Raw genomic sequence first — 17,049 nt, 5'->3', positions numbered from 1 at the left:
TGAACAGGTCATGCGGTGATCGCTTGGTAGGGATGCGATGAAGGGCTGTAGAAGCGCTTAACTCGTTACACGTGGATAATTAGGTCATGAAATGATTGGTATTATTATGACACACTCTCATCGTACTCTCGGGACGGCGAGGTTCCCACTTCGCAAGGCTCATGAGCTCGAAGATCCAAGAGTAATTAACTCTGAATATCACCCCTTTTTTTCGTCTGAATCTATCACCTGCAGGCAGAAACCAAGCACCCGTATACTCCCCACTCTTGGTGGCCGATCCCATGGTCCATCGCTCAGGCGATCAATGGGTAGCAATCTCCCTGACGCTCGCCCTATGCACCCTCGCCAACCAGGTCGTCGCCATGAAGCGGCGGATCCTCTTCCCCCACAGCATAAAGACGACGAGGGCCAGGTTGTTAACGAGGACGACGGCGCAGAAGACGCCGGCGATCATGACGGCGTATCCGTGCTGGAGGACCCAGTCGAGCAGGTCGAGGCCCATGCCGAACGAGATGGCCTGCTTGCCGAGGTTCATGGCGATGAGCATCTCGCTGACGTTGGCCGTGTAGCTGTCGATGGCGTAGGCGAGGGTGAAGGTGAAGAAGAAGTAGCTGGCGAACTGGTTCATGGCCACGCCGGCAAAGTAGGCGACCCAGTGCAGGTCCCGCTCGGCCGCGAAGCCGTAGACGATGAGCCCCGCCGGCGACAGCAGCACGACGGGCAGCATGACGCCCAGCCGCATCTCGGCCTCGCGGATCGAGTTGTTGCGCCGCGTCAGCCGCGCCGCCAGCAGGTCCGACGTCGCCGTGAAGGGGATCGCCAGCAGGTAGCCCAGCAGCGAGGCCAGCGCGATCAGGCCGGACGACGTCTGCGACCAGCCGTAGGGCGGCGCCGTGATCTTGAGTGGGAACGTGTAGTTAAACGTGAGGGCGCCGAGGCCGATATAGATTCCTGTTAATTATTACGCAGGAAGCATGTTAGGAGTGCTGATATTAAGGGGGGAAAGAAGAGAGCAGACAGACGCTCCGAGTCAAAAAAAAAAAAAAAAAAGGAAACTGACCGTAAGTGGTAATGACCCAGAGCACATGGGGCACCAGGAAGTATGTAAAGGACCGGGCAATCATCATGAAGAACTCCGTATCCTTGTCGTAGACGCCCCAGAACTTGAGCGTCTGGAGGAAGGTCTTGCGGGGCGGGATCGGGTCGGCGCTGGTGGCGGCCGGGGCGCTGACGTCCTCGATGGCCGCGTGGGTCACCGAGTTCTTCTCGTCCTGCTGGGAGCTCGAAGACTCCTGGACGGATGGGTCCGTCGCCGGCGGCTTGCGGTGGTATAGGGTCTCCTCGACGACGAAGAAGGCGAGGATGAGCAGGGCGCAGCCAAAGGCAAACTCGACGTAGAAGAAGAGACGCCAGGAGTAGCCGCCCGCCAGCATGTAGCCGGCGTAGAGCGGGCCGGTAGAACCGATGCAGAGGCAAACTGGCCGAGGGCATCCGTCAGCATAGGGGACCATCATCTTCCGGAAGGATCAGAAGGAGAGGGAGAAGTAGGAGGAGGAGAAGCTGTTGTCGAGGTGATCTTGTGGGGTATGCCCCATGACACCAAACATACCCGTGTAGTAGCCCAGCCGCTTCCCGCGCTCGTGGAGGAAGAAGATGTCGTTTACAAGCTGCACGGGCAGGGCTTCGCACACCGATGATGCGAGAGCGTGGACGACTCGAGCGGCCATGAGGCCCCCGTACGTCGTGGCCTGCGAACACGCAATGAGACCGACGCAGTACTGGCAAAGAAGACGCCATGAGTCAGCCGCCTAATTAATCAATCAGTCCGCCCTCGTGGGAGAGGAAACACGTACGGCGAGGAGCGAGGTCAGCATGATGGGACGGCGGCCAAACTTGTGGTACGCGGGCACCAAGAGTAAGGAACCTGTAATTAATTAGGTGGGGGTTAACTCTCGTGTTTATTTTTGTGGCACTTCCGGACTCCCTTCCCCCGGGGTGGGAACTAACCAAAGCCAAAGGCGAGATTGGCATAGCTGACCAGGTTGCTCGCCTTGTTGGGCGAGATTCCAAACTCGTCGGCATAGATGCCAATGTAGACGGAGGGGCCGAGCAGAGCCGAGTTGCTGAGGAACGAATAGAGGGAGCAGACTACGAGGATGAGGTTCTTGCGGGTTTTGGACCACTGCGTAGGGAATTAATCATCCCTCGTCAGCAAGAAAGGGCTTCAGCGAAGCACAAAAAGTGCTACGATTGTGAATCAGCATCTCTCACCTGCAGCGGGTCGTTGGGATCCTCTGCCGGGACCGGGTATAGCGCCTGGCCATAGCCGGTATCGTCGCCCTCTGGTCACGTCGTCAGCTATTAATTATTAAATATCGCACCTTAAGGATCAAGGTGTTTCGCGGCATCCACACCGGCGCGTCTCCGCAATGTAATTACATATGCTCACCTCTGGTGCTCAAGTCGACCGTGCCGGGCACGTCGCCCTCCCTGGCATGGCTGTCGTGCGAGAGCCGTTAATTATTAGCCACAGGCCCAAGTGAGAGACGGTGAACGGAGGACGGAGAAGAAAGAGAACGGGGGTTGGGAAGAAGCTTCACCTGTGCGCCAGGTGCCTGCCCCCTTTCTCCTGAGGGCTCATTGTCGCAGGAAGGTTGAGGCTCGCTTGATCTCCAGATATCCGGAGCCGGGACGAAGTAAAAGAACAAAACAGCAGGATAGAGGTCGGGGGGTGGGATGCAAGATCAATAGTTGCTTATACCGGCAGCCGACACCGTTATACCATTGGAAGGAGCGGACATGCTATTAATTAATGTACCATCGACCGGCGCATTGGGGAGGCTACTGCTACCCTAGACATGGGATGACGAGGAAGGCCGCCACGTCGTGGTGTGGTATTACGGACCGCATACGTTGGTGCTTGGCCGTCCGAGCGGTCGGATCTCCCTGGTTGATTTTAAATGTTGCTTGCATGGCGCTGGAGGAGTTTAACCACAGAGGGCATGGTCGGTTTTCTTTTCCAGAAGTGCTCTCTCGGAAACAGTGATCCGTAAACCACACACTTGGTGCTAATAAGAAAGCACACGCGTTCGCTCATTCATTATTAGTGTTCCTGGGGGACAGGTCCAAGGAGACCCGACAGATTCCCTGATTCAATTACCCCGGATGTTGCGTAGGCCTGTTCTCGATTTGGCGGCTCCGATCCGTTAATAGATCAGGTTTCGAACTCCGCTTAGCGTGGCCAAGTTTGTGTTAGAAACAAGTGCCGAGGGTCATGTTACGAACGGTCGGCGGTAGCGACAATCCAATAGCGCGCGATCGAGAATCGGATGGCAGGGATGGGCTTCGATATAACATGTGGTCCGGGTTCCTGCGGGGACTTTTCGCTCTTTGTTTGGCGCCACCGGTCTGGGGTAAAAGTTGGAGAACGAGGGGTTTTGGCGCAGCGCTCCTGTGGGACCGACAATATATCTGGGTTCCGAGTGTGTCCAGCATGGTCGTCTGTATAATAATAAGCGTCCTGGAGATTGTTGCATACAAACCTTCCGTAGAGCGCCATGATAGACTGGCCATGGTGCAAACACTCGCGTTCTAGACCTTTATCTACCTCACACTCGACGACCGGAGAAGACGTCTTGTGACTAAGACCATTGGATCGAGGCCACACCGGCTTCGGCCTGGGTCGTCTTTTTTTTTTCTTCAGCTCGTCGCTTGACTTGTTAGTGTCTGATGACAGGCAAGGGGAACTGTAGTGAACGAAACGTGAGCTAATGATGTAGGTACCTTACGTTCGCCGCGTGGCGACATGTATTCGGTGCTCTCCACCTCCAGGAGTGGTAAGCCGATGTTCGTTTTGTGCTGCTGCATTTCACTCGATCGATCCGGGAGACATTCAACCCCTCTCTGCGTTACGGATTTGAGTTGGGCCATAAATAAACTACCGACTCTGAGCTAGTACGATACGGTACCGGGGCCTTGGGTCTCCTCCGACGAATCCAAAAGGCGCTGCTCTTGACACCAAAAGGCCATCTCTTGCTTCTCCAATCAAGGAACGTGTCGTCTGAAATGGAGCATAAAGCCTTAAGAATGGGCAATGATCGAAAGACAATCCCAGAAACTCTGAATCCCAGACATTGGTAACAATCTGGACTTGAAAAGCGGGGGTTTCGAGGTGATTGATCCCTTTAATTAGGCGATGATTATTAATACTAGTTGAAAAGACCGACATGACGAATTGGACAGCTTCATAAAGAAAAAGGCTGTAAGCAAATACCTACACAGCTTGCAAGTACAACAGTCGTCCGACGTGCTGTTATCGTCCTGGTCCTGCTTGATCATTGCTGCCGATGGTTGTCACAGGCCTTGACTTTGTCTTTTGTTTTGATCCAATTCGGTTAGGAGGCAACGCCGATTGTTGCAATAGAGACATGTACATAATTACGCGGCAGCTGTTCCAGCCAACGGAGGAGTATTGACTAACTGATTTAGCTTTGAAGCGAATGCATCGAGCCATGTCTTCGCCTCAGAGAACTAGAATCACATTACGTGCAACTGATCGGCCGGACAACGGCTTCTACATGGCTCCTCTTCAACAAGCTGACATTGAATTTTTAGCTGTGATTCTCCTGCAGTATACGCCTTAATCTTGTTCTATATACCCATCAAAGCACTGTAGCAATTAAGGTGTACTGCTGAGAGGCGCGCATGATTACCTTGGGTAATAATTAATGATAAATAGTTACCTATATCAACGATTAAACAGAGAAGTCCCTCTATAATTACTCCCCTTCTTTAATTAACCCACTGTTTCCTTTCTATTAAACAGGGTTGTTACACAGCAGCACGCTTACTGACCCTCGGTCCTGTACAAGGACTCGAGTCAGATCGAGCCCATGGTCATACGAGCAGGATGCAACGTTAGTTATTACCCGGTGGTTAGTTACTAACTAATTAGTTCAGGACTACCACCTGTCTCCCGACAGGTGGGGCCAAAACCCCCGGACATACCAATATAGCCGGACATATCGCCACTAAATTTCCTATATAATCACGTCTTTACAAAAGGTACTATCAAGTTTAATTATTATCGTAATAATAGCCTCAAATAGCTATAAATAGTTCAATTATAAACTAGGCTCTAAAAAGCTTAAAAATATAGTAAAATTTAATTCTACCTGGTTATAACTAGTCAAACAATAGGTTATATAACTCGCCTTCGTCTCCTTCTCCCTCTATATTATACCCCCTATCTTTATCGCTCTTAACGCTCTTAATTATAGTAATACCTTCTCTTATACCTTTTCTTTTAGCCTCCTAGTAATAGTTATTATCTTCTATCCCTAGCGTTACTACTATAGACTTATAGGCTTGTTACTTCTTAAACCTCCTAATGTCCTTAATAATAGCTATATATAGAGACTCTTTCTTAACCCTAGATAGAGATAATAACTCGATATCCTCTTCCTACCTATCTTTACTATTTATAAAGTCAAATCTATTATTATTACTATTATTAATTAATATTATAGTCACGCTACTAATCTATATCCTAGGACGTTTAGGGGATAGGAGTTTGACTTCTAATAATAGCTTCTTAGCTAACTAGGGGATTAGGACTTCTTTTCTATCTCTAAAGTTGAAAAATGCCAGTGGCTAACGCTCCTTTAGTAGAACCTAGAGAGGGTTGTTATTGTCAAGAGGAAGATAGTCGTTCTTGTTAGTCTTTTCTAGGAATTTGGTAAAGGTTACTATATAAAGGCGACGCCTATTAATACTAGGAATCTTGTTCTCTAGGCGCCTTTTCTAGACTTTGTATTCTTCCTTATACTCTTGTTTAATCTACTTAATGGTAATATAGGTAGCTTTTCGGCTAGTATCTCGAATTGCCTTAGTGCTCTTCTAAGCTTAGATCTCCTAAAACCGTCAAATCTACTAGATAGTTATACTTATTATAACCTCTTCTGTTAGCTTGATAAGTTAGCCTTATATTTTCTTAGTAGATAGTATAACTAGATAGGCTCTCTTATCTTTAGTAAAGTTATTTAGATATTTATATACTAGTTAACCCTTATTAACTATTAATATAATATCCCGAAAGTGTTTTTATATTAGTAAATTAAAAAGCTTAAGATATTACTCTTAAATATAGTTAATACCTTTTTTTATATATACCTATTACTTATTATTAGGAATTATTATAAGATATCTAATGCTTATACTAGATAATACTTTCTCCTTAATCTAGTCTATTATAATATATTAGTTTAATAGAAAAAGACTAGTCTTTTCAAATCCTATTATAATATTTTAGTATTTAAAACTAGTATCTTAGATTTCCTAGAATCCTCTAATAAAGTCTGCCTAGGTAAATATAAGATTACTATTTTAAACTACCTATTAGAGATATTATTAATATACTTCCTTAAGATAGTAAAAGACTTTTATATTTATTAGCTAGATAAAATATATTAAATAGAGAGGGAGGAAGATAATAATAATATTAAATAAGAGGTAATATTTATAAAGTTTAAGGTTATAATATCTTATAAAGTTATTTAGAATAAGTAGTTAGTATATATATTCTTCTAATAGTATAGATATATAGATTAAATCTTTAGAGATAATATTATCTAGGTTAACAAAGTATATACTAAGAGTAGAATTATAATTATAATAGTTATAATTAAACTATTCCTTAAAGCTTATATTATATTACTAGAACTTAGTATAGATAGTAAAGGAATATTTATTAAAATGTTATATCTAATCTATTATAATCTTAATATTATTAAATACTATCTCTAACTTATAGAATTATATCTCCTTATTAAGACCTTTAATATCCTAATCTTCTAATAGTTACTATTTAAAGATATAAAATATTAAGATAATATTACTAATAGTATTTCTAATACTAATTATACTTATTAACTCTTAGTTATAAAGGTCTAGAATCTCTAGCTAATAAAATATTATAGTTAATATTCTAAACTAATACTTATTCTAAACTAATACTTAGAAAAGAGGAAGATACTAACCTTCTTCTTTTTATCTATTTTAACTATTAAGATCTTAAACCACCTATTTAATAATATAAGTATATATCTAGTCTTATCTATATTCTAATAACTAGATATAATAATCTTAAAGCTTTCGATAGTATCCTCGAGCTTATTAAAGAACATCTCTAGTTCTTCTACCTACTACTTAGCCAAGAGTCGGTTTACTTCGACTAATTTAAAGAATATTAGCTAAAACTATAGATAATCCTATTTCTAACACGACCACTAGTACTTATTAATAGGAGGGCAGGGAGGATCGTAACATGCCTATAAACGGTTAGTAGCATCCTAGAGAAGATCTTTAGTAACGAGAGAACTAGATTTAATAAGCTAGTATATATATCCTTCGAGGGCAGAATCTTCGTCGTTTCGAAGCGACCGAGGTCTTCTAACTACATTACTACTAGTAGCTAGAAGTCTAGTATCCTTTAAAGACTTTAAGTGCCGGCTAACCTAGGTCTTTCTAGTCTTAAATAGCTAAGCCGCGTACCAAATACTAGGTTACTTTCTATAGGGTAAACGGCTAGTTTGGTAGCGAGCTTGAGCGGCAAGGAGCTATTTGGCGGCCTATATACTAGCCGGTTCCTAGATTTGGTCGGTTAGAGGTATCGTATATAGGAGAGTAGGTTTAACTAGGCTTATGGCAGTGGTTATGTCTTCGAGTATAGGGAGTTGGCTAGTAAAATTAGACACGGATTTGGACGTATACCTATCCGGCTATATTGGCATGTCCGGGGGTTTTGGCCCCACCTGTCGGGAGACAGGTGGTAGTCCTGAACTAATTAGTCAGCAACTAACCACCGGGTAATACCTAGGCAAGAAGTTCGAGTGATGCCCCACACGGCTTCCGTCCCATCTTCGTTCGTCGCCCCTAACCGCTCATCTTTCCTCCTTCTCCTCTCCCTCTCTAAGGAGCGCAGGTCCAATTATTCTTTCCAAAGTGCCGAAACCCGACACAGGGGACATCCATCGAAACATAACACGACACCATCTGATCAGACCAACACACAAAGATCTGTTCCCGGAAGCAGACAACCAATCTCCGACCATTCATTGCCATTGCAAGTATTATTAATTAATTAATATTGAACACTCGGCGAGGATGGCGTCCCGCCTGATCTTCGACCCGATCGTGCTGCTGCGCGTCACGCCGCTGGTCTCGTCGACGTGCACGCTGCTGTACGGCGCCGACCAGGACTTCTTCCTCGGCCTGCTCAACCGGCCCGAGAGCCGGGCCAAGAGCCGGCCGTTGCTGCCCGCCTACTTCGGCGCCTTCTTCCGCCGCGGCGTCGTCTTCGTCGTCGCCTGCCTGGCCGTCACCGCCTGGTCCTCGGTCGCCAACCTCTACGCCCGCCGCCCGACCCTGATCGCCAGCCGCTCGTCCGGCTGGTGGTACGTCGCCACCGCCGCCCTCTCGACCGCCCACCTCCTCTTCGTGCCCCTCGTCGCGCCCCCCATCAAGGCCATCATCGACGCGGACGAGGACAGCGCAGGCGCCGACGCCGACGCCAACGCCACGCTCGACGCCTGGCTCCGCATCAACCGCGTCCGCACCCTTACCGTCGACCTGGCCGCCTGGGTCGCCTCTGTCGGCGCTGCCGTCGGCTCCCTGGCAGCGTGAAAAGGGGGGGGGGGGGGTGCTGGAAGTGCTAAGCTGTTTGTTTTGTGCTGTGATGGTGCGTGTATGTATGTAGAGAACCGGGCAGGAGAGGCGGTGCTGGTATCGTCACTCGTATCGATGTATATGTGGAGGTATATCCCCAATGGATGTATATATAATACAACAGTGTTAGATTATTTGAGTTTCGGGGAAATAATTAATGACCAATCACTACTCCCTTTTGATTACACGCCCTCGGCCATGTCGCCGTGAGACAATCACAGGCACGGAATACGATTATGGAACCTGTGAAGTCTATATGGGGAAGACTGCTGGCCATCTTGTACAGGAAGCAGGGTTCTCACTGATAGGATCGCCGTTCTATCGAGCATATTACATGATTTCACAGAACCTGGGTCGCGAAGTATTCTCGGCCGAAACGCGATGTTGGATTGGCAGCCTAGCCGAGCTATGATGTGTCTAGCTACGTGACCTACCTTGTCAGACGGAGATCTACATCCACAGCGCCCGCAGACCTCCTCTTCCACCTCTTGTCCGCGACGGTCTGCACCCAGGCCGGGCAGCGTCCACCGGCCGAGGGCCACCGCCGCCTCCGCCTTCTCCCCCCCGGCGATGGCCACCACCGCGCCATCGCCTCCTACACGCACCTCATCGCCACCAGCGGTAACCGCCGCGGCGTCCGTTCCGACCGCCACCAAGATCTCCACAGCAACAACAGCCTTCGTCATCTTCATCACCCGGGGCTTCCCGCCCCTTCTTAGTCAATCACGCCCGTTGGCGGCAGCAACCATGCCCTCGGAGCTCTCGTAGCCGGAGAGGTACTCGCCAAAGACGCGCTCCTCGACGTCCATGTCCTTCCACAGCCGGCCGGTCCGCTTCCGGGCGCGGCGGCGGAGGAAGACGCGCTTGGCCCACTTCCAGGCCTCGACGCCGGCGAAGAAGAGGCCGGCGGCGACGAAGACGATGCCCCACTCCCAGCTGATGCCCTTGTGCTTGAAGACGACGGTGTTGATGACGGGGATGTAGAGGGTCGGGAAGAGGGAGACGAAGCCGAAGACGACGGCCCAGAAGAGGAACTGGTTGCGCCAGACGTCGTAGAACCACTGGGTCAAGTACTTCTTGCTGCCCGGCTGCATGCGGAAGAAGGACCGGCGGACGTCGACCACCTCCCAGGCGAGGAAGAGGGCGAACCAGGTGAGGCAGGCGAACGTGGTGGCGCGCGCGCGGAAGACCGTCTCGCAGCCCTCGCGGAGCCCGTCGTTGCAGTTCTGGCCCAGGTTGCCGCCGCCCCAGGCGTAGACGCGGAGCACGAAGCTCGACAGGCAGAGGGCGGCGATCCACAGGCCGTAGACGACCATGTCGAGCAGGAACTCGAAGGTGAAGATGCCCGTCCTGAGCGAGTGCGGCGGGCGGCGCATGATGTCGGGCACGGCGCGCTCGAAGCCCAGGCCCATGTCCGGCAGGCCCGACGTGACCATGATGATCCAGACGATCTCGACCGGCGCCAGGGGGAAGACGGACAGGGACGTCTTGTCCTTGAAGGCGAGGCCGGCCAGGAGCGTGGCCGCCTGGGCCACGTTCTCGGCGAGGACGTGGAGGACGAACTTCTGGATGTTGTCGAAGATGCGCCGGCCTTCTTCGATGGCGGCCACGATCGAGGCGAAGTTGTCGTCCGTCAGCACGATGTCGGAGGCGTCCTTGGCCACGTCGGAGCCGGCTTGGCCCATGGCGATGCCCACGTCCGCGCGGCGGAGCGAGGGGGAATCGTTCACGCCGTCGCCCGTCTGCGATGTGTTAGCTCTCTCTCTCTCTCTCTCTCCTTTTCTCCCCATGCGTGATCTATCTGCTGGATAATTTCAAAACTTACCATGGCCACAAACTTGCCCCGACGGTGCAGGGCGTCAATCATGCGCACCTTGGTGCTCGGCGCACACCGCGCAATCACCAGCGGCAACACGGGCAGGGCGTCTACCTCGGCGTCGGAAAGGGCGTCGAACTGCGCGGCCGTCATGACCATGGCCGCCGCGATATCGGCGCTGACCCGGTGCATCGCCTTGGGCAGGATGCCCACCTCGATGGCGATCGCCTTGGCCGTCTCCGGGTGGTCGCCCGTCAGCATGTGCACCGAGATGCCAGCCTCGTGGCACTCGCGCACGGCCGGGGCCGACTCCGGGCGGGGCGGGTCGTAGAGGCCGATGAGGCCGAGGAAGGTTAGGTCCCGCTCGACCTCGTCGCGGTCCGTGTCCTCGCTGGCACCCATGGCCGCGTCCAGCTTCCTGCTCGCCAGCGCCAGCACGCGCAGCCCGAGCCCGGCAAACACCTCCATGTTGGACAGGATATGCTGTCGGAACTCGTCCGTCATCTCGGCCGCGCCGCCCTCGGAACCGGCCGGCGCGTCCTCGGTGTGGTACTTGGTGCAGACGCGAATCACCCTCTCGACGGCGCCCTTGGTGAAGGCGAAGTGCTCCCCGGTCGCGTTGTGCTTCATGATGACGCTCATGCGCTTGATGTCGCTGTCGAACGGGTACTCGGCAACCTCCTCCCACTCGGGGGTCTTGCCGTCGTCCGCCTTCATGACGTCCAGCCTATTCTTGCCGAAACGGCTGGCGAACACCTGGATCGCGATCTCGGTCGGGTCGCCGCGGGCTACCCAGGTGCCCTCCTTCTCGAACACGGTGGCCACGTTGGCCAGGGAGGCGACGGTGAGGAACTCCTGCAGACGGGACTTGCTGGCACCGAGCAGTTCGAGCGGGGAAGAGACGGGTGCCTTCTCGCGCCCTTCCTCCTTCTCTTCCCTGTCGGAGCGGGGGCGGAAGTTGATCTCGCGCGGCTCGCGGGAGTCGAAGCGGACGCCACCCTTGGTCGGGTTGAAAGGCTCGCTAGAGGTAAGCTCGACCGTGTAGGTGCCGAGCCCGGGGATCCAGGCTCCGCGGGCGACCATCTTGCCCTGGGTCAGGGTTCCCGTCTTGTCGCTGCAGATGTCGGTCACGGCGCCCAGGGCCTCGAGACTCTTGAGATTGCGGACGATGACGTGGCGCTGCACCATGCGCTTGGTGCCGGCCGCCATGGTGATGGTCAGGACGACGACGAGAGAGGCCGGGATCATGGAGAGACCGGTAGCGACGGCGTAGATGATGACTTCCTGCGGCGTGTTGAAGCGATTGGCGGCTAGCACGATGATGGCGCAGACGACGGCGATGCCGAACAGGACCATAGCGAGCTTGCTGAGCTTGCGCTGGAGAGGAGTGCCAACATTGACGCCCAGGAATCGGCCGATGGCGTCGCCGAGGGTGAGCGTGTAGGCTTCGAGGTAACGGTGAGGGCCGGCCTTGCCATTGGGCTTGCGCTTGACCGGGCGCACGCGGCGTTCCTTCTGGTTGAGGGCAGAGGCAATGGCACCAATCTCGGTGCAGGGCCCGGTGGCGAAGACAATGCCCTTGGCGCGGCCCTTGGTCACGGTCGAGCTGCTGTAGGCGACATTGAGCCGGTCGCCGGGGCCGGTATTGTCGTCAAAGGTGGCGTTTTCGCGCTTGCGGACAGGCAAGGACTCGCCAGTCAGGAGGGCCTCGTCGGTCTCGAAATTCTTGGCCTCGATCAGCCTGTTCACCTTAGTCAATGAATTGCTCCGTTTTGATCAAGGCGAAAAAAAAAAAAAAAAAAAAAAAAAAAAAATTATTCCTCATACCTGATGTCGGCAGGGATGGTGTCACCCATCTTGACCTCAACCAGATCTCCGGGGACGACTTCGCCGGAGGGCACGACCATGGCCTCGCCGCCGCGGACGACAGTGGCAGTGGGCGAGCTGAGCGAGCGGAGGGAGTCCATGGTCTTCTCGGCCGAGTACTCCTGGAAGAAACCGACGACGATGTTGAGAATGATGACGGCGGCGACGACGCCGCCCTCGATCCACGACTTGATGCCGAAGCTGACGGCCATGGCAAGGATAAGCACCTGTGCTCCGGGATCAGAAACTCGAATTTGGCGGGCTGGAGGGTGGAAACAGTTACCAAAGTCATGGCATTGGCGATCTGCGCGACAACAATCTTGATGGGCTGCACGCCTTCCTCCTCGCCGAGGTCGTTTCGTCCATACTGCTCGAGCCGGACTTTGACTTCGTGAGCGGGGAGGCCGGACAGAACATCCGCATCGAGCTCAGCGGCCACCTGCTCGTATGTGAGCGCATGGGCCGGGCGGCTCAACGGCCGGTTGGACTGGCCCGAGACATGGCCGCCCGGAGGCTGCTCGGTTCGTTTCTTGGCCATTCGCGACCGGTTCAATCAAATGGATGGATGGATGGATGGATGGATGGATGCAATGTCTCAAAAATGAGTATTGGTGGTGTGGAAGATGTCTCTTTGTATGAAACTCTGTACAACGACCTTTGGGACAAGTAAGGGTGACCCCGAGCCTCTGTCTACAAGACGCCGTGGAGTAAAGGCTTGATAAATGACCAGTTCGTTGATGACCAAAAAGTCGAGCTTCTCCGTCACGGATTGTGGTTCGTGGAGGAAAGCGCGGGTGTCAAATAATTTGTGCACTGCGGATTACGGACGCATTGTACGGATACACACATAACATCGGCTCAAGCCCCACTGGCCCGCAAAAAGCTTCCCCATCGATAACCGGTCTTGGCTTCCTGGCCCACAAAACAAGGGACCAGATCCGCCTTTATAAAGCGCTCTCGTTTGCTGGTTGGGAAGCGGTGGGCCTGAATGTGCAGTTTTCGTTTTCTAGGCGAACTTGGCGTGGCACACTTTCGGTGTCAAGTTTGTCGAACATAAGAGGAGAATCCGGAAACTTCAACAGTAGTAGTAGATGGCGTTGCGTGAACTTAGTGCGTTAGTCATTGCCGTGTTCTTTCCCATAACTAACGCCGTCAGACAATTTACTTGCACAGTACAAACAGTCTTGACACGGTAGGTCAGGTACTTGTGTCTACGGCCAGCCTTCCATGCTGCACTCATCAATTATTGTCTTCCTCTTGTGGGGAGCACTAATTAATGAGGGATCGATTTGACGGGTCGGCATTACATTGGAGACAATGTGAGGGAGAGCAGTGTGGTGAGTGGCGACCGTGTCGTCATCTTTGGAGGGGCAAACCAGGGCAATTGGCACCCAGACCCGACTCAGCATGTTGCGTTTCGGTGCGGCCGTTCTGAAGCCGCTGTAGCCGGGGGGAGCGGCATGCCAAGGCAGCCAAGACCAGACCCGAGCATCCCGGGCCGGGTTATTCAAGACTCGGGTAACTACTCCGTACCGAGTATGTAGTTATGGAAGATGTCCAGATCTGCATGCACAATCCTCGTGTGGAAGTAGTAGTGTAGATGAACACGAGGGTGATGGTGCACTGACGATCCTCGGGATGAATCAACTTGGGCTCTTAATGAAATCCAATGCTCGGGGAACAATAACTACGGCTATCCATCGTCGGCTACACCGTAGAAACCCGCCCGCACTACCCGCTAGCGCTGGCTTGGCATTTTGGCCTTCTGAATCCGCAGCAGCCTGCTCTTCTTCTACTCAACCCACGTGCACTCGTTAACCTTTCTCTATGGATCGCTGGTCTAGAAGACCCACTTAGTTATACGGATGTACAATGGCGGCTCACTCGGTCTTGTTATGGGTTTTATCTTCCCGCCCCTAGTGTATACCGCGAATTGGGATTTGTTGTACGAATGCATTTTGAGAAAATGAGCACATGCCTCCAATCTCAATACCTTTTTTTTGGCAATTGCCCCACTTTCTTTCGGATCAACGTGGGCAAGAGGTTTGGAACTCGTGCGGAACATAGGACCCCTACTGTGACGCCCGAGATATGATAGGATTACTTGAGCGAACTTGGGCCGTGGCCGAAGTTGTATCGAAACCTGGGCACAGGCCTTTGGGAGCAGGATTCCAGAGGTGTTCAACCTAGGGATGACCATAGTTGGAGATGCTTTTATGATTTTCCAAGAGAACAGCGCGGGGTCTTGTCGCGGTTGTGGAAGGCCTTTTGAACGAGATTGTCATATCTGTGCAAAGCAAGCTGCCCTTGTGAGATGTTCGGACTGCACAACTTTGGCAGCGTTATTTGGAGAGTGCAACAATAGTGTCGAAAGCAAAAGCAAAAGCGACGCCGCAATTGCCCGCCAGCAATTGCGCCTTAAGTAGGCCGTTGGTATTCTGACACACCCCCCAGATCGAGGAAAGAGGCTTAACTCGATCTGCCTCTAAGCAGCTACTCCTTCTCTAGACCTAATATACTCCCTTGGATATACCCCCTACCTAGCCCTCCTTCTTTAGGACGTACCTACTTAGCACTCTACTTTTTAGGATATACCTATGCCTTAGTATTCTAAAAGTGCTTGGTCTCGGAGTCTGATTTAAACCTAGGGCCTCTTATATAATCCTGGCTTATATGCCAAGGAATTATAGTGCTTAGACCATTACGCTAACCGGGCTTATAACTATAAAACTGTAAAAGTGATGCCGTAATTGCTGCTTCTATTAATCGTATCTAATTAAGTAGTCTGTAGGTATTCTGAGATATTGTTTTAAGGTAACGAATGTTTTATTGACATATAATTGTGCCTGGTATTCTAACTAGCTAGGGATCATTCAGGTTACTAGAGCCAAAGAAAATAAGAAAAAAAAATCAATCACTAAGTGCATTGTGATACTAGCCGTGGATGAGTGTCCCGACTCCCAGGGACGCTATCTGTACAGTTCCATAGGCGTTTGTTAATCTCTCATGTGCTTGTTATTAATTCAATGAAATGACACCTTAATTACTGCAAGTTCGCCAATCTCTCAGACAGCTTGGCCGCAATCACCTCACCGAGCTGGTACAAAGAGCCGGAGCCGACAATCTCCAGGACGCTGATGGCGATGCCAAAGACTCCCCTCAGCCACCGGCGCAGCTCGATGGCCATGAGCGAGTCGAGTCCGATCTGGGCCAGGGTCAGGCGTGTGTCGATCTCCTCATCTTCGCTCACCGGTCGCATCATCAGCTCGTAGATCTTGTTGCCCGTCTCGCGAGCCAAGAAGGCGATGTTCTCGGGGTTGCCGAGCAGGTTGGCGGCCGCGGCGGCGTCGGCGTTGAGGACGGCGTCGATGAAGAGCACGATCCGGTCCGTCTTTGAGCGGGACGAAGAAGACAGCCTGTCGTCCCCGCGTCGCCTCACGTTGTGGTACAGCCCCATGCGGCGGTCGCGGCGCCAGTTGGTGCGGTTGTCGAGGTGGTCCAGTGGCAGGTCCGAGCCGGAGCGCAGGGCCATGACGACCTGCTCTGGGTTCTTCCAACCGTAGTCATCCGAGCCCGTGACGGGACCGTCGGCCCCGGCGGCGACGCCCTTCCGTCCTGCCCGTGACAGGTTGAAGCGGACAAAGTCGAGGAACTCGGACTCTCCGAGCAGGCAGAGGCCCTGTGCCTTCATGTTCCGCCGGGCCTGGGAGTTCTCGGCGACGTAGCCGACGCCCTCGAGCGGGCAGATGTTGAGCACGGTAGCGGGGAGGCCGAGGGAGTGGCGGTACTGGCAGAAGGCCTCGAGGAAGACGCAGGCGGCCGAGTAGTTGGCCTGCCCCGGCTCGTCGACGACCGTGACGACCGAGCTGGCCATCCAGAAGAAGTCGAGGGGTTGACCGGCGAGCGCGTGATGCAGGTTCCACGTCCCGCGGACCTTGGGGCCGATGGTCGAATCCCACTGGGACCACTTCATGCTCAAGAGCGGTCCGTCCTGGAGGCGTGATTAAATTAATTATTAGGTATTAATTCATGTCAATCAACTCGCCGATCCAAAAGGTTCCTTCACACAAATAGGACCCTATTGAGAGGAGGGGGTTACTCACACGCATGGTCGTGGCCAGTTGAAAGACCCCCCTGACGGGCCTCCCGGAGGCGGAGACGGCGGCGGCCACGTCCTCCTTCTTCTCGACGCTGCCCGCTACCGCCGTGACGGAGCAGCCCATGGATTCGAGTTCCCGGAACAGAGCGCGACTGTCCGAGTTCAGGCCCGCGCTTCTGGAAAGAATCGTCAGGTGCCTGGCCCCCTGTTCCACCAGCCAGCTCGCCACGGAGCCTCCGAGCCCTCCGGCACCTCCGGCGAGAAGGTAGGTAGCGTCAGGGTCCAACGGGATCGGCCGGTCCGGGGGTTGTGAGGGGATGCGGGAAGGGTCGTCGGGCATGGTGACGACCACTTTTCCGATGTGGGCGCCGTTCTGAAGATGGCGGAAGGCCTGCTCGACCTGGCCGGCCTCGAAGTAGGCAACGGGGTCCGGCAGCGGGAGCAGGCCTTGCTCGTACATCTCGACGTAGCGCGTGAGCAGCCTGAATTCGGCCCATATGCCGTTAGCAACAAGGAAAGAAGGAAGGAAAGAAGGAAGGAAAGA

The 17,049-nt window shown here is 52.4% G+C and overlaps 5 protein-coding genes across 5 annotated transcripts in view; 1 reads left to right on the top strand and 4 right to left on the bottom strand.

The window, feature by feature from the left end:
• Nucleotides 1–301: 301 nt before the first annotated feature.
• P884DRAFT_195427 (major facilitator superfamily domain-containing protein) lies at nucleotides 302–2,641 on the bottom strand (the record flags this gene model as incomplete). The annotated part of the gene is made up of 8 exons (XM_069437908.1): nucleotides 302–951; nucleotides 1,061–1,477; nucleotides 1,610–1,778; nucleotides 1,854–1,924; nucleotides 2,008–2,182; nucleotides 2,272–2,342; nucleotides 2,450–2,499; nucleotides 2,601–2,641. 8 exons carry the CDS (start codon nucleotides 2,639–2,641, stop codon nucleotides 302–304), a joined length of 1,644 nt encoding a protein of 547 aa, XP_069299809.1.
• A 5,296-nt stretch (nucleotides 2,642–7,937) lies between these two features.
• On the top strand, nucleotides 7,938–9,021 carry P884DRAFT_256895 (uncharacterized protein). Its single transcript, XM_069441090.1, has one exon. The coding sequence runs from the start codon at nucleotides 8,164–8,166 to the stop codon at nucleotides 8,680–8,682; it is 519 nt and encodes a 172-aa protein (XP_069299808.1). The 5' UTR covers nucleotides 7,938–8,163; the 3' UTR covers nucleotides 8,683–9,021.
• Nucleotides 9,022–13,185, bottom strand: P884DRAFT_328128 (uncharacterized protein). Its single transcript, XM_069445578.1, has 4 exons — nucleotides 12,690–13,185; nucleotides 12,368–12,633; nucleotides 10,550–12,281; nucleotides 9,022–10,466 (listed from the first exon to the last, which is right to left on the bottom strand). Exons 1-4 carry the CDS (start codon nucleotides 12,942–12,944, stop codon nucleotides 9,444–9,446), a joined length of 3,276 nt encoding a protein of 1,091 aa, XP_069299806.1. The 5' UTR covers nucleotides 12,945–13,185; the 3' UTR covers nucleotides 9,022–9,443.
• On the bottom strand, nucleotides 9,122–9,410 carry P884DRAFT_297981 (uncharacterized protein; the record flags this gene model as incomplete). Its single annotated transcript, XM_069444564.1, has 2 exons — nucleotides 9,122–9,130; nucleotides 9,198–9,410. The coding sequence occupies 2 exons, from the start codon at nucleotides 9,408–9,410 to the stop codon at nucleotides 9,122–9,124; spliced, it is 222 nt and encodes a 73-aa protein (XP_069299807.1).
• A 2,032-nt stretch (nucleotides 13,186–15,217) lies between the features above and the next one.
• The window catches only part of P884DRAFT_328126 (polyketide synthase), a 9,638-nt gene continuing 7,806 nt past the window's right edge, over nucleotides 15,218–17,049 (bottom strand). The window contains exons 8-9 of the mRNA XM_069445577.1: nucleotides 16,510–16,987; nucleotides 15,218–16,397 (exon numbers count right to left, since the gene is read on the bottom strand). Of these exons, the coding sequence (XP_069299805.1) occupies nucleotides 15,450–16,397; nucleotides 16,510–16,987 (1,426 nt within the window). The 3' untranslated portion in view covers nucleotides 15,218–15,449. The remainder of the gene's footprint in view (nucleotides 16,398–16,509; nucleotides 16,988–17,049) is intronic.

The sequence above is a fragment of the Thermothelomyces heterothallicus genome (assembly GCF_042370625.1).
Source record: "Thermothelomyces heterothallicus CBS 202.75 unplaced genomic scaffold P884_scaffold_5, whole genome shotgun sequence".
NCBI classification, from domain to species: Eukaryota; Fungi; Ascomycota; class Sordariomycetes; order Sordariales; family Chaetomiaceae; genus Thermothelomyces; species Thermothelomyces heterothallicus.
This window is presented reverse-complemented; position numbering and strand designations above follow the sequence as displayed.